General features: G+C 45.3%; 1 protein-coding gene across 2 annotated transcripts in view; it reads right to left on the bottom strand.

The window, feature by feature from the left end:
* Positions 1–16,982, bottom strand: part of LOC132575182 (aspartyl/asparaginyl beta-hydroxylase-like) — a 172,213-nt gene that overhangs the window by 26,193 nt on the left and 129,038 nt on the right. For both annotated transcript variants that reach the window (XM_060243715.1, XM_060243716.1), the window contains exon 21: positions 7,836–7,973. In XM_060243715.1, coding sequence (XP_060099698.1) covers positions 7,836–7,973 — 138 coding nt within the window. The remainder of the gene's footprint in view (positions 1–7,835; positions 7,974–16,982) is intronic.

The raw sequence follows: 16,982 nt of genomic DNA, 5'->3' as shown, positions 1-16,982 counted from the left end.
ATGCAAAGGACCTCCATGTGGGAGTCATAAGTGTTGTGGGAAAGCTGTTGAGGATGTTGCAGATATGAGATATTTTTATTGTGATTTCGCTTGATGCTGTATATGCTTCTTATTTGTAACTTTGTGTGTATTTCATGCCAGATGTGCTGTTATTATTGAATCTTGAAAAAACCTGGATATGTGAAATACTGCCATCCTCAAGCTAGGAGAAGCACTGGGAGAGTGATATTTGGAAAGTACAACAGCCCTGCTGAGATATTATGTAAGCCAAAATGCCCTCAAAACGAGGATGGGGAATTGTCAGGAGGGCACCTGGCTTAATAAGGATCTTTTATCTATGTATACAGGATCCATGTCCAGAAATTAATGCTTAAATTTATCAAGGACTCTAATTAAGTAAAACAATTAAAATTTATTTCAGAAAAATATAGGCTTACATACAAGACAAATAATTCACAATACACACATACAGTCCTAAGAAAAATAGAGAGAGAGAGATAGAGACAACACATAGATGGACAAACGGGGTGATAATTACCGATTGTAGTCTTCAAGGAAGGCTCCAATGGTGACAAAAGAGGACGGGGGAAATAGGACCCTCAACTGATCAGGAATCGGGGGCGGATCTATACAGCGGAGATAGGGTACTGCTAGATGCACATGTGTGGGGAGTTGGGTCACAGGTTATATAGACTACTTTGGACCCTCAGGGGATGGGAAGTACAGGGGTGGAAAAAGGGGAGGCTCTGCAGTGACCATAAGGGCTGGACTTCTGCAGTAGCCAATAGCAAGTTAATTGGTGGCCCCTAATTGGATGCCCATAACTGACCAATGAACAAGCTTGGGTCCTGGTTACCTGATTGGACCTCCAGGTAACAATGGACCAAGGTGGGGATGCTCCAAGATGACCGTTGGGGAGAAGAATGGGGGAAATCACTGGGTGGAGAGGTGCTTAGGACTATTAAACTTATCTAAAAAGGTGACAATAGTGGCTGCAACGCCACTGGGGATGTTCTCCGCAGCTGAGAACGAAATGTCTGGAAGGAAAACTTTCTCCAGTAGAACACGGCACTTGATCCCGAAAGATTCTACAAACCCTAATGATGTTACCAGCCGTGAAAACCTAAAATCTTTGGTGACAATAGATGGCCAAATTACTACCTAAGGTAACACCCGGTTTACACAAAGGAACTTGGCTCTGGCTGAAGATGGTCTTCCTCTTCTTCAGTGTTCTTCTTGACACCAGTCTTTGTCCTTAGTTCCATTGGACAAAGGCTTAGGCGTTACGGCAGGGTCCACGCCTAAGCTTGATGGCCTCATAGATGGGTGACATCTGTTGAGTACGTGAGCCTCCAGCTTCACTGAAATGGAGTCTTAACACTGCTGGAAGATAGCTGGTGTTAGCCTCCCAAAGTGGATTCTATGGTCAAGGCTGAAAACCGCATGGCCTGGATAGCTCCTAGCAGCACACCTTCTTCCACTCCAACGATAGAGATGGTGTTCGCACGAAGCGACTGAGAACCATCCGTTCTTCTTTCTAGCACTCCTCCAGAAACACGGAACGCTGCTTTAGCATTGTGGCTGTTAGTACTCATAAGTCCTTTCCAGTCTGGCAGCCAAACCCATGTTCTCCTAGCAGATGTGTGTGAGTTCAGTCTCCAGGCACCCTGGGTGATTATGATGTTCTGAATATTAGGGGTATTTTCTTACAATTAGCAGGAACTTGAGAGAGTGGCATTTGAAAGCACAACAGCCTTACCAAGGAATTAACAGGAATTCGACATAAGCATATGGATGAGAAACTTGCCTTGGACTATTATGGAGAAAAATTGTAGATTGTATTAGAGAATCTGTGGCAGAATTTCATCTTAATGTCTATTACAGCTTTTGATGGATTGGACTGTGATATCCCTTCCATTTGGATATAAGAGTACATATACTTGCTCACTTTTGATTGATATTTATTTAGTATGCATACTATATTGTATCTTTACTACTACATTATATGGTTGTTTTTTGCTTGCCAGTCAGATTAAACAATTCTGGCAACTGTATGGCCTACTACCTGCTGCTTGGATCTTTGCCCTTCCTGGTTGTCAAAAGCCTCCAGGAAGTAGTAGTAGGAGCTTTGAGAGACATTATAAATCTCTCACTCTCCCAAGTGCCCTCAAGCAGGCAGTCATTGAAAATGTCATTGTTCGATGAGAAAGTGTCAAGATCGACTAAAAACGACTTAAGACTGGGGGATCATGGCCTAAGCAATAGGCCCTGTTAAAATCATAATGGATCCACTGCTGCTAATGTTCTACCTTAGTTGCTCCCCTTCCCCCCTTTTCTTATTTTGATTTGTAACTGGTGTGAAGGAAATAGTGGCGCCTTCTCAGGGCCTGAGGTCTGAGGAAGCCTTGCATAACCATTCAAGGGCATTTGATAGCTATCGCCTGAGGAAGTATCTAGTAGTTATGTGTGAATGTTCCCTCCTGTAACCCCCCCCCCCGTAGGAATGTTTTTGAAGTGTATCTTAAAACCCATGTATCAATGTATTGGTTTCATTCTTAGCAAGCTAGAGGCTTGCGCCAGAGTACCGGTATCAATAAATGAAGACTTAGTATCAACTTTGACTCATTCTTGAATCCGTCGACTTGACAGAGAGACCTTGCCAATTACTGCCCAATATCTAATTTTCCATTTTTGGGGAAAGTGATTGAGCAAGCAATGGCTGAACAGCTCCAGGAATTCCTGGACGAGGCATCTGCCCTAGATCCCTTCCAATCTGACTTCCAGCTGGGGTTTGGTACTATGACAGCTCTGGTCTTTCTGGCTGATGATCTCTGGTTATACCTTGATCCAGGCAGGGTGGCTCTACTGATCCTGTTGGAGCTGTCAGCTGCTTTTGACACAGTAGATCATTTGGTTCTGGTCAGCCACCTAGCCTCCTTGGGTGCGTGGGGTATGGCTTTGAGCACATTCTCCTCATTCCTCCAGGGTCAGTCCCAAAGGGTAATTGTGGGTGGAGAGAGGTTGTAACTGGGGGCCCTAACTGGTGGAGCTCCGCAGGGGTCAGTTCTCTCCCTGATATCATTTAACATCTATTTGTGCCCTCTGGCAGAGATTGTCAGGAAGTCTGGAGTGGGGTGCCATCAATATGCAGATGACACCCAGCTGTCCGTCTTATTTAAGGAGTGGCCAGTAACTGAAATTCCAGTCTTGACCTCCTGCCTGGATGTGGGAGCGGAATGGCTAGGTGAGAGTTCGTTAAAGCTAAATCCATCTAAGATGGAGATCATGTGGCTTGGATCACTGGGGAAGTCACTTCTACCAATCCTTGATAGGGTTTGACTTTCTATGGTCTGTCTAGAGTTTGGGAGTATGGCTTGATTCTTTGCTCTCTATGGACAAACATGCATCCTTGGTGACAAAGACTGCATTTTACTATCTACTATCAATCCAACTGGCTCCCTATCTATCTTGGGAGGGCCTTTGCCACAGTAATTTATGCAACAGTCACCTCAAGACTGGACTTTTGTAACATGATCTACACAGGGCTGTATTTGAAGATGCTTCAGAAACTGCAAGTGGTCCAGAACGCAGTTGCCAGATTGCTGACTGGAGTGTCCTGGTCAACACATATAAAAGAAGCAGCTCCACTGGTTCCCAATTTGTTTCTGGTGCCAATTCAAAGTGCTGGTACTTGCCTTTAAAGTCTTAAATAGCCTGGGACCCTCATACCTTTGGGACTGTCTCTCCCAGCATGATCTTCCCTTATCTTCATCTTGGTATTTATTGAAGGTCCCTGGTTCACCAGCTGTCCACTTTGTGTTATCAAGGGTGAGGGCCTTCTCAGTAGTGGCCCCTATCCTGTGGAACCAGCTGCCCAAAGAAGTGCATGCCTTGCCAGTCTGCAGGACATGCAAGGCTGCTCTTTTTGGAGTGGCCTTTGGGTGATTGTAATCCACCAGGCAGCTGTATGCTTCAGCTGTGTCTTCACCACCCATGCATCTTACTCTACTTGACAGAGGATAGATTTTGAATCATTTCTATTTTTAAAGTTTATTTATTGTATCTTTTGTATTGTTTTAATCAAGTGTATTTTATAAGCTGTTAGCCAGCTTTGAGAGAGAGGGAATGCAGTTTCAGCTGGCTTAGTGTCAGAGGGTGTGGCCTAATACAAATGAGTTCCTCCAAAACAATGGTGATATTAGGGTGTGTAGCCTAACATGCAAATGAATTGTTGCTGGGCTTTTTCTACCAAATACAGAGCACAAGCATTAGCCTCTTGGAAGACAAAGGCTTCTATTTTGTCCCAATAAGTCCACACTCTTTCTTCCATTATTTATGGGTAAACTGGGACATGCTATCCTAGTTGCATGGAGAAGAATGAATATTTTTTAATGAGTAAAGCAAATATGGGAGGACAGCAACTATGTATGGATTCCATCTTGTTCAACAAATCAAAGCAAACTGAGTCAGGATTCAGGGAGAACTCTCCCACACATTGAATAAGTATTTAAAGGGATATGCTCCTCCTGTATCATTTTTTAAAAAAATACAACAATAGTGCATGAAGGCTGCCAGCAAAATAGCCTTTGCACCAATATTTCCAACATGGAAATAGTAACTGCATTAACATTTAAATATATTTTACTCAAAAAATGTATAATGTTTGTTTTTAAAGCTTGAACAAAACTGAATGTATGCTAACAGTAAATAAATAAATGAAAACAGGTTCCAAAGGACCTTGAAGTAAATATTCCTGATTTAAACTTGAAATCCCACCAATCCACATTCTGATAAGCAGCTTTGCATTTGTCTCATATGCATGACTTAATAACAGATTCTGCACTTAATTTTTCACGACATTGTTCCTTAAGAATATAATAAGAGTGGTACTTATAATTTACTTGTCTATCTCAAGAGCTATAGAAACGCTGAGGAGTTACTTCAGCTATAGTTTAATTTTTGTATTTATTCAGCTGGACTGATGTTGCCTACCTTATGCAATTAAACCTCCCATTGAAGACTCTGAGAATTAGGAGTGCACAAAGGAAAATGGATCAGCCTGTTTCTACTAATTACAACATCCAGCAATTTAAGGCTTGCCTCCCAGTAATTAGTGTGAATTACTGAGTTACTAAGGTCATCTTCATCTGATGAACTCAAGTGGGCTAGCATGTAATTTCTTGTGTTTGCTACTCTGCAATCCATTCCTTCTGATACACGGTTGTAAAACAATATGAACAAGGGTTGAGCAATTATCAGTTTAACTTCCAGAGGTGATTTCTAGAATGAATAAGAAGAATTTTGCATAATGAATTCCGGGTACCAGCCTTAAGGAATGAAAAGACTTGCGGTGTATCTTACAATAGCCCAGGCTAGCCTGATCTGGTCAGATCTCAGAAGCTCAGCTGGGTTGGCCCTGGCTAATATATAAGTATAGGAGACCTCCAAGGAACACCATGATTGTGACATGGAGGCAGGCAATAGCAAACCACCTCCAAATGTCTCTTGCCTTGAAAGCCCTTAGTAGAGGTATCAGACTCATTTGTTATATCTGACAGAAATGTCACTCTGTTGGATCAGGCTAAGCATGCCATAAAACATGATTTGAGGTACCAGAGATATAAACTTTTTAAAGGTGATTTCAGATGCTGAATGGCAATAGCAGGTGAATGACAATAGCTCGATTGGATTAGGTGTGATAGACATAGGGGTGGCAGGTGTGCAGCACTGGTAATGAGACAGGAAACTTAGGTCTCAATTCCCTCCAGGAGGATTCAGTCCAGTAGGATGCAAAGAATAAATGGACATATGTCTGACATTAGAAGCCGTAACATTCAAAAACCAGTGGGGGAACATTTAACCTTCCAGGACATTCAGTTGCTGACCTAAAAGTAACCATTCTCCTACAAAGGAATTTCAAAGGGAGACTGCTGAATTGCAACTGATAATGGTTTCAATGCATTCTCCAGGATTGAATTGAGACCTAATTTTTCTATGTGTGCTATTATCCTTTAAATTATTATATTTAATAATTAATAATTATATTATTATAAATCATTCCACTCTCCAAGACATAAGGGACAATCCAAGTGTTCTTTTTAAAAAAGTGTTCCGAATTAGCCAAAATAATTTCCCCAATGCAAATTGTGCTTGACAGAACCATCCCTCCCTCCCTCCCTCCAAAGAAGTATGCTTGCACACACAAGCTTATACCTGGAATAAAACATTGTTGGTCTTAAAGCTGCCATGGCACTCCAAGGCTGAGGTCACACGCACATAAACTGACGAGATGGGCATGGATGAAAGCCAGATGCATGTCGGATTTTATGCGGTTGTCCAAACATCAGCATCTGGCAATGGTCATTGGCTCGTTCGTGTCCCGAACTGCCACGACTGAGACGCAGACTTTTTTGATAGTACATTAAATCCAGAATAAGAATGCTTCTGACGATTTCCGCGCGTACTTTCTATGTTTGAACGCTCCATTGTAGCCGACTCGTCACAAGCGCACATCCGCTTCCCTGCAAGAGCCCACTCCAAATGATATCATTGCACCAGCAATTGTTGACTCAGCCTTCCAACCTTCTGAGGTTGGTAAAATATGCACCCAGCTTGCTGGGGGGGGGGAGTATAGATGACTGGGGAAGGCAATGGCAAACCACCTCGTAAAAGGTCTGCCATGAAAACTTTGTGAAAGCAGCGTCACCCCAGAGTCGAAAACGACTGGTGCTTGCACAGGGGACCTTTCCTAAATGTGTGTGTGTGGGGGGAGGCAGATCGCCCACCTTTGCTGTCTCCCTGCCAGGGGAGGAAGATGACCCACCTTTGCCATCTCCCCACCAGGCAGAGAGACAGCAAAGAGAGTTGCCATGCTCCCCCCCCCATTTAAACACCACGGCAGGGTGTTTAAATGGGGGGGGAGGAAGATCCCTCACCTTTGCTGTCTCCCCGCCAGGCGGAGAGACATCAAAGAGAACTCCTGGGCTTCCCCTTCCTTTCTGGGTGTTTAAATGGGGGGGGGGAGCAGATCGCCCATCTTTTCTGGTACCTTTTTTGTTAAAAAAAAAAAGGCAAGCACAATATCCCACGTACTGCGCTTGCGCGAGCATTCCATCTCAAAAAAGGAGGTCCGGTTGAGACCTCTGATCAACCAGCGACGGGACCAACGCTGCTTAGAACTGAAGGATGGAGGGATGTCTGATCAGGAAATTCGTTGTAAAAAAGCTGCGGGGTAAAATAATGACGGGTTAGGGATGGATTTAATGGTGAGTGTGACCGTGGCCCAATTTTGTTTTCTCTCTCTTTCCACCTCCTCCCTTCTCTCCCCAAAACAGGAGGAGCAGCCCTGGAGAAGGAAGCAGAAGGTGTGTGTGTGTGTGTGTGTGTGTGAGAGAGAGAGAGAGAGAGAGAGATGGGCAGGCTTGCCTTTGTATCTCTCCTGCATGAAGCATGAAGCAGCCACTGAGGAAGCTGTGTCTGTGTGTGTGGTGGGGGGGGGGAGGGAGGCAAGAGGCAGGAAACAGGAAGCCAAGTGCCACTGAGGGGACTGGGGGGAAAGCAAGCTATAGTGCAGCTGCACCAGCAGCCCTGGAAAAGGAAGCAGAAGAAAGTTGCTTGTGGGCTGGATTTGAACCCTGTGGGGGCCAGATCTATCCTACGGGCTATAAGTCAGCTGCAACTTGATGGTACTTTCCACCACCACTATTCTAAGCACATTTATTCAGAAGTCCCATGGTGATTCATGGAGTCTTTCTTCCAGGTAAGCATTCACCACATCACATCCTTAATATCTACTTAGGGTAAAGATACATAGTAAAGAAGACAATATGACTCACCTTGACCAGTTCTGTATAACCTATTTCTTTTGCTGTCCACCATGGCTGAGCCTTTATGCCCTTGACATTGTATAATGAACGCTGCCAGACAGATGCAAAGTGACCCCGTTGGTGGCCAAGTTCATACCATTTGTATGCCTAGAAGATTGGGATTTGTTAACTTATTTGCATTAGTTACAGTTCAGCAGAAAAGGATAAATCAATAATAAATACAATATTCAGGCAATTTTTCTGTGTATCCTAAGGGTTCGAATTTAATGACTAGCTTCCTATAAGCACTGTCATAAATAACCAAATAAAACTGAATAAAACTGAATTATTCAGAAGGGGTTTTTTTACACAGGTAGTTAGGCTAGCCTGATCTTGTCAGATCTCAAAAACTAAGCAGGGTCAATCCTGGTTAGTGTTTGGATGGGAGACCTTCACAGTATACCAGAGTCATGACAGGGAGACAGGTAATGACAAACCACCTCTGCATGTCTCTTGCCTTTAAAACCCCATGGGTCACCATAAGTCAATTGTGACTTGAGGAGGGGGGGAAGTTAGGCTATACAAAATGGTTGCGAAAGATGCATTAATAAAAGGATAGGGACTATGGACTTCGGTACAACGGTGTGATGTGGTGGCTAAAAACGCAAATGCAATTTTGGACTGTATCAACAGAAGTATAGTATCCAGATCTCTTGAAGATCGCTTTACTCTGCTCTGGTAAGACCTCACCTGGAGTATTGTGTTCAGTTTTGGGCACCACATTTTAAGAAGGATATAGACAAGCTGGAGATGGGCCAAAAGAGGGTGATGAAGATGGTGAGGGGTCTGGAGACCAAGTCCTATGAAGAAAGGTTGAAGGAGCTGAGGATGTTTATCCTGGAGAAGAGGTGGCTGAGAGGTGATATGATCACCATCTTCAAGTACTTGAAGGGCTGTCATCTAGAGGATGGTGTGGAATTGTTTTCTGTGGCCCCAGAAGGTAGGACCAGAACCAACGGGTTTAAATTAATTCAAAAGAGTTTCTGGCTCAATATTAGGAGAACTTCCTGACTGTTAGAGCAGTTCCTCAGTGGAACAGGCTTCCTTGGGAGGTGGTGGACTCTCCTTCTTCGAAGGTTTTTAAACAGGGGCTAGATGGCCATCTGACAGCAATGAAGATCCTGTGAATTTAGGGGGAGGTATTTGTGAGTTTCTTGCATTATGCAGAGGGTGGGACTAGATGACCCTGGAGGTCCCTTCCAACTGTATGATTCTATGATTCTACTTCAACTTAATTAAATTGGTAAATGCCCTGAGGCATCTGTGACTGGGGGGAGTTAGTTCAACAAGATAGTGTGAGCTGACTGGCTCACTGACCGGGGAAGAAAATCTCTCAGTGTTGAATATCATTATCTGAACTGACAACACTAGGGGAATAGTGTTGCTGAACAGCATCTTTCAGTACATTTCAGTGTGCAAGTCCAACAAAAGTGCTGCTTTCTCCAAACTTTGAGGCTAAGTGGTTCTGCCCAAATTTTGGGAACCCATGTTAACACAAAAGAAAAGACAGGTTGCTTACCTGTAACTGTAGATCTTCGAGTGGTCATCTGTGCATTCACACTCATGGGCTAAAGCGCCTGCGCTAATCCCCGAATCGGTACCTGAAAAGCCCGGGATTTTTCCGTGCTCGGCGCCAATGGGCATGCGCAGGCGTCCCATTGTGCATGCTCACCGGCGCCAGTGCGGGGATCCCGCCAGTTCCTTCCTGACCGCTGGAAGCCCCTACTGGAGGGAGACCGTCAGCAGTGGGGAAGGAAGGCGGGTAGTGTGAATGCACAGATGACCACTCGAAGATTTACAGTTACAGGTAAGCAACCTGTCTATCTTCTTCGTGGTCTCTGTGCTTCACACTCATGGGAGATTAGCAAGCAAGACATACCTGGAGGCAGGAAGACGGTCAACCAGAAGAAACAGCTTGCAGCACCGCAGTTCCCAAACGAGTCCTCTGTTGAGCATGCACGTCCAGCGCGTAGTGCTTTATAAAGGCATGCGGAGAGGACCAGGTGGCAGCCTTGCAAACATCCGTCAGGGACACGCCTTTCAGGAACGCCACCGATGTCGCCATCACTCTTGTAGAGTGGCCGCGAATAGGCCCAGGTAACGGCTTCTTAGCCAACAAGTAACATAATTTAATAGTCTCAGTGAGCCACTTTGACAGTCTCTGAGATGAAATTCTGGAACCTAACTTAGGGGCAGCATATGAAACAAAAAGCTGCTTGTCCTTGCGAAAGCTTTTGGAATGACTTAAAGCAATAAAGCATGCTTTACATCTAAAGCATGCAACCTATGTTCCTCATCCGAGGAAGGCGTAGGATGAAAAGTGGGCAACCACACTTCCAAGTTGAGGTGGAACTGAGAAACCACCTTTGGGAGGAAAGAATTATCAGGAGCTAACAAAACACCAGCTTCCTGAAAAACAAGATACGGGTAGTCACAGCGCATCGCCGTGAGCTCTTCTGCACGACGTGCTGATGTGATGGCTACCATAAATGCAGTCTTCCATGAAAGAAGCTGTAACAAACACGTGGCCATCAGTTCAAAGAGGCGACGAGTCAGTCTGTCCAGCACCAGAGTCAAATCCCACAACTGCGGGGGCGAGTCTAGATGGGGGATGAAGCCTAAGCAAACCCTTCAAAAACCTCTTAGAATGAGGGTGAGCAAAAACAGAATGTCCCTCCACTGGTTCATGGAACGCAGATATTGCTGCCAGATGAACCTTAATGGAAGAAAAAACAAGACCAGCATCCACCAGGGATAGCAAAAACTCAAAAATTACCGACAACCCCACCCTTTGGGGAGGAACTGAAGGATCAACTAGGAACTGAAGGAACTTCCGCCACTTCCTATCATAGGAGGTTCGGGTGGAAAGCTTCCTGCTATTCTGGAAGACGTGCTGGACTTTACTAGAGAACCCACAGGGTCGATGAGTCACGCTGTCAGCTTCAGGTGGGGCACGTTGTGATGGAGGACATGACCTCCCTGAGCTGACAGAAGGTCCAGTTCCGCCGGAAACTGGTAGAAGATCCCCCTCGCCAACTGAAGCAGGATTGGGAACCAGTTCTGGTGAGGCCACCAGGGAGTCACCAGGATGCAGCATGGTCTCTCTCTTGCGATTTTGTTGACCACCTTCATCAACTACGGCAGAGGCGGAAACAGATAGAAGAACTGACCTTCTCACGGAAGCAGCAGACTGTCTCCCAACGACTCTGGATCCGCACCCCCTCTGGAACAAAACAGAGGACACTTCCTGTTCTTGGCTGTGGCGAAGACATCCACCTGAGGATACCCCCAAAGCTGAAAAACAGGTTGGAGGAAGCGCCACTGCAGTTCCCACTCGTGCGGGGAAGCCCTGCCCCTGCTGAGGGAGTCTGCCTGCAGGTTGAGGACCCCAGGGAGATGTGCAGCCTTCACGAAGATGTCGTAGTCCAGGCACTCCAACCACAGATCCAAAGCCAGGGCACAGAGCTGTCGAGAGACTGTCCTCCCCTGCCTGTTGATGTAGCACAGGGCAGTGGTATTGTCCGTTAGCAACGCAACAACCTTCCCCGTCACCAAGGGACGGAAGGAACGGAGAGCAAAATGAACTGCCAGCAGTTCTAAATAATTTATGTGGCAGTGAGTCAATTTCAGAGGCCAAGGGCCCCCCACACACAGACCGTCCATGTAAGCCCCCCAACCCCACAAAGATACATCTGTTGTGATAGTCACAGAGGGAGCAGGGAGATGAAATGGAGCTTCCTGACAGATGTTGCGCCTTGACTTCCACCATTGCAGAGTTTGAAGAGTCGCTGGTGGAATGGTAAACCTCTTCCGAGGTGAGTCTCTCAATGGTCAAAACTGCCGGAGAAACCAGAGTTGTAGGCCTCTCATCTTCAGCTTCGCAAAAAGTAACACGCTTGTCGTCGCCACCATCAGCCCCAGCATCCGCTGCAGCTGCTGCGCCATGCCCCACTTTCGACTTTGCAGAAATTGCAGAAGGTTGATAATGTCCACCGCTCTCTGCTGAGGCAGGAACGCACGATGCAGGTTCATATCCAGCAAAGCCCCTATGAACTGAACTGTCCTTGATGGAGTAAGGTGTGATTTCTCCAGATTGACCTGCAGACCCAAGGTGTCGAGAAGACGAAGAGTGATGGCAATGTGGGATGACAAGCTCTCCTTCAACTCCGCCACAAGGAGCCAGTCGTTGATGTATGGAAAGACGACTATCCCTTGAAGCTGGAGATGAGCAGCCACAATGCTCATCATCTTCGTGAACACCCGAGGTGCAGTGGACAGGCCGAACGGAAGGGCTTTGAACTGGAAGTGCTGAGAACCTACTGCAAACCGAAGGAAACGTCTGAACGCAGGATGGATGCTGATGTGGAAGTAAGCATCTTTGAGGTCCAGAGTTGCCATCCAGTCCCCTTGGTTGATGAGGGGTAGGATTGTTTGCAGAGTGGACATTCTGAACTTCTGGTACAGAATAAACTTGTTGAGATTCTGAAGGTCCATGATGGGTCTCAAACCCCCATCCCGTTTGGGAACCAGGAAGTAACGAGAGTAGAAGCCTCCCGTCCTGGCCTCCATCGGGACCCGTTCTATGGCTTGTTTCTGTAGGAGGTTGCTCACCTTCGCCAGCAGAGGTGGGGAAGGCGGTGTGGTGATTACCACGGATTGGGTCGGAATCTGAACGAAGTCTATTTTCTAACCTTCCGCTATGATGGAAAGCGCCCACCTGTCTGTTGAGATAGACTCCCGGGCCGGTAGGAAAGGGCGGAGATGGATGGAAGAAGAAAGGATAGGGACAGTGACGCGTGCTATTGAAAAGTCAAAGACCCTGCTTTTGAGGGCAAGTGCCCTTGGACTTGCCAGTGGTTTGCGAGGCATATCTGTTTCTATTGTTCCCCCTATATGGAGACCTGCTTTCCGGTTGAGTAGAGCGAGGTCGCCACTGCTGTTCAGAGGAGAACTTCTGGTAGGGTTTCTTGACCCAGGGTTTGTGCCACTGCTTGGATTTGGGAGCTCTAGAAGGGGCCGGGACTCCCTGGTTTCTAGAGGTTTTTATGCTCTTGTCAATCTCTTGCAGAGCAGTATCAGTCGTGGTACTAAAGAGGCCTTCTCCCTCAAACGGCAAATCCTCCACAAAGGCCCTGGTGTCTTGTTGGAGGGCTGTTGACCTCAACCAGGAGTGACGTCGAAGGCAGACAGCCAATGTGATAGTTTTTGCGGAAACGTCCACCATATGTTTTGCTGCAGCCAATTGCTGTTTGGCTACAGCAAAACCCTCCTTCTGTAGCTTCTTTTCTTTTCACTCAGGGAGGACAGGAGAGGGGTAAGTTGATCCCATACTGAGTATTGGTATCTAGCCATGCACGTAGCATAGTTAGATACCTTTACTCCCAGAGCCCCTGCAGAATAAAATTTCCTCCCTACATTGTCCAGCTTCTTCCCTTCCTTATCTGGTGGAGAAGAGTGAACCTTGCGAGCCTTTGAGGAAGATGACACAACCACAGAATTCAGCTTCGGATGAGAGAAGAGGAATTCTGCTCCAGCCTCTTGGACCCGGTACATGTGGTCCAATCTCCTTGATGACACTGGAGTGGAGGCAGGCTTCGCCCAGGGCTCCTTCACTGCCTGAAGGATCACCTTCGTCACAGGCAATGCAATCGCAGTCAATGTGTCACGCTGCATTATGTCAAAGATCGTATCATCCACGACAGGCTGCGGCTGTGTTATTGGAAGGGAAAGAGAAGTCGCCATCCTCTTGACCAGGTCCCCATACGACTTCAGATCCTCCAATGGCGAGATAGGAAGATCCTCAGCCCTATGCGACACTGGTGAAGGTACTGGGGCTCTGTCCGGATCATTGGTGCCGTCTGATTCCGACGATGAGGACTCTCTTCGCAGTGAATGCTCCGAAAGCATCGGTGTCGATTCCCTGATGGGCGATCGAATCGCTACCGACGAGCGGGAGCGGGCCTCTTCTACTGCCACAGTGCGCCTCTCAGGTGGGACAGAGATTGCTGTCGAAGGGCGACGTCCGGAGTCTTGAAAAAACCCCAGCGCCTTTCCATAGACGCAAGGAAAAAACCTGCTCAGGAAAGGTTCTGAGGGGAAAAATAGGGGGGAAGAGCGAAGCCCCGAAGGGCAAGTCCAACAACAACAAACTTTTTTTTTAAACTAACTAACTAACTAACAACTAATTACTACACTAAGAAAAACAACAAACGGGCTATATACAACAAGGTATAAAAGGCAATTCAACGACTACCTTACCAACCGGGGACACACAAAAGGGAATCCTCTCAGCTTGGCAGTCAAAAAGGAACTGGCGGGATCCCCGTGCTGGCACCAGTGAGCATGTGCAATGGGACACCTGCGCATGCCCATTGGCGCCGAGCACGGAAAAATCCCAGGCTTTTCAGGTAACGATTTGGGGATCGGTGCAGGCGCACTATCCCATGAGTGTGAAGCACAGAGACCACAAAGAAGATCTTGAAATAAATTGCAGTTCAGCTGTTTATAAATTAATAAACATTAGCTCAACCTATACTATTTGTAAACTGATGTATAATGTATTTTATGTTGTAAGCCGCCCTGAGCCTGCCCCGGCGGGGAGGGCGGGATAGAAATAAAAAGTTATTATTATTATATTATTATTGTCTGGAGTCTTCACTAAAGGTGTGTAGGAACAATCAGAAGTACAGAAAACAGCTGCAGAAATAAGAAGGGATTATGTTGCTGAGGTTTTGCATTTCATTGCCCTGTGTGGGCTGTGTCCATTCTTCCCTCTGCCCCAATATAAAGCCCCCGTGAACTCTTTTTCCTTTGGTGCTATCCCACTGGATATGCCAGATCAATACACTCAGTCTGAAATGGTCCCAACAGGACATAGTCCTAGACCTGCTACCAGTTCCTTATGAGTTTCCTTCCCTCTCATATGTATGTATTTTCTTTGAACAAGCAGCAGTAAACAAAAATATGGAGAGTGAGAAAAGAAGACATTTGCTGCTTATGTACATTACTCTGTCCTTTCCACTCTAAATGGGCAAGTCCATGTAGGTAAGAATCTGTTCTGAAAGGGAGACCAAGTTCCAGGTCCTTTCATGCTCACTCACAGTGCAGTCCTAAACAGTCACTTCCATCTAAACACATTGATTGCAATGGACTTAGAAGGGGTTACAACACATAGGAAAGGAAAACTGCAAGGTTTATACTTTGTTCAGTTTCTTTAAACTAACACTTTGTGATTTGAATGACTATTAAAAACAAAGCCACATGGGAAAACTTGTACACCACTGTCATTTAATTCCCAAATAAATTTTGTCCAAGTATCAATGTGTCTGGACTATAGTATTTCCCAATCAATTATGAAAAATATTTAAAATTACTGCCCTGTAAAATAAGTATTAATCTGAACAGGTTGCTATATGTTTGTTCAGGATGATATATGAATTAGTGACTCTAAACTGAATGGAAAGGAGGTATACCTACGTTTCAAACAAACAAGATAAAAATTATCCCCATCCCTCTTCACCAGTTCCACACTGGCATCCTCATATTTGGTTGAAAACATCAGCGACATTATCGTTATTCTATACTGTACAATATCATGATGTGCACTAGAGGAAACTGCTGTTTACCTAACACAAACACTGAGCTAGTAAAAAGGTAAAATAATGCAAGAAATGGAACTGTTACAGTTTTGCTAATATTTGGGCTGATTCTGCATTTGGCGTTTGCCTCCCTTTCGCTCCGAGGTTGTTCCATGCAGGTGTGATTTCCCGATTCCGCACTAGAGGATTTCTCCCAGATTCAATTCCCAATCTGTTCCTTGTGTTCTGATACCGCATTACTACGGCTCCCAGAGTTTCCCCCACAATCGTAGCAATTTCCCCCTCCCTCATACGTTTCCCTTTTTTTTTTTGAACACGCATGCGTGTTCGCATTACAACGCAATCATCTGTTTGCGTTACAATGTAATGCCAGAGGCATAATACTGGCAAAGTCACATGTTTTCCTTTCAACCTGCCATTGGCAGGTTATCTAAGCCCCAGGAAATCTGAGTCAGCGATCCACCATATTTATCCAAACATGCTGAATGTTAAGCACACAATTGTAGGTGTTCCTTCAAATATGCTGGCTGTTTGGCCTAACACTTAAGAGAAATTGCTAAGAGGATTGCTGCAGCTTGAAGAAGCTCACGTGAAAAAGGGTTCAGTACGACCTTGTCCTTGGAAACTTGGGTTATTGGCTGCATCTTTGGACAGACATTAAACATCTGGAGTACTACACCAGGATTGCATGGAATACGATGGGAAGTTTTACCATAGGATGAAAAGAAAGACTCTTGGTGCTATTGCTTCCTTTTCTATTAAGGACTAAAAGTTATGGTTGTTTTGTAATTTATGATGGTGGAATTTGTGTTTATTTTTGTTGACCTTGTATAATTTAATAACAGAAGTTGGTTTTCACGGTGGGTTATGTACCTTTGATTTTTTTGTCCTTTTGCCGTGTTACTCTCTGTGTGTTGTAAGATCTCAGAAGCTAAGCAGAGTTAACGCTGCCAAGTACTTGGATAGGAAACTTCCTTGAAATATCAAAGTTCAGAGTCAGAGACAGGCTTTATTCAGCCACTTCTCTCCCAGTAGGGGTCAGTCACCAGAAGTCACCAGAACTTCCAGGTGCACACACACTCACATGCACACAAATACAAACACACACACTCAAATAGCCAGCAAAACTAGAAAGGATTATATGCAGAGAGATTTATATTCCCATTTCCTTCATGCTTGTAATATATAGTTTTAGTTGTTTAGTTGCATAACTCTTAATGATCTATGAAAGGAAAGAGATGCTTTGAAGTGATGTAAACATAAAAAATTCTAAGGAATGGTGTTTTTAGTAACAGTGGACAGGTTCTTTGAGTTCTTCTTTATGTTTGCTATAAACAATCTCAAGCTTCTCAGAGGAGATGGTCCTAAATTGTGTCCTTCAGAGCCAGGTGTTATAACCAGTGATTCCTCTAAGCCGTGTATGTGAGCAACCACTCATTAACACAGGGAGCCCCACTCAGCAGCATTCTGGAGTCATGTAGGATCTTGCGCAGGCCATTGCCCATTTTATGATTACAGC

The sequence above is a fragment of the Heteronotia binoei genome, chromosome 7 (assembly GCF_032191835.1).
Source record: "Heteronotia binoei isolate CCM8104 ecotype False Entrance Well chromosome 7, APGP_CSIRO_Hbin_v1, whole genome shotgun sequence".
NCBI lineage: Eukaryota > Metazoa > Chordata > Lepidosauria > Squamata > Gekkonidae > Heteronotia > Heteronotia binoei.
This window is presented reverse-complemented; position numbering and strand designations above follow the sequence as displayed.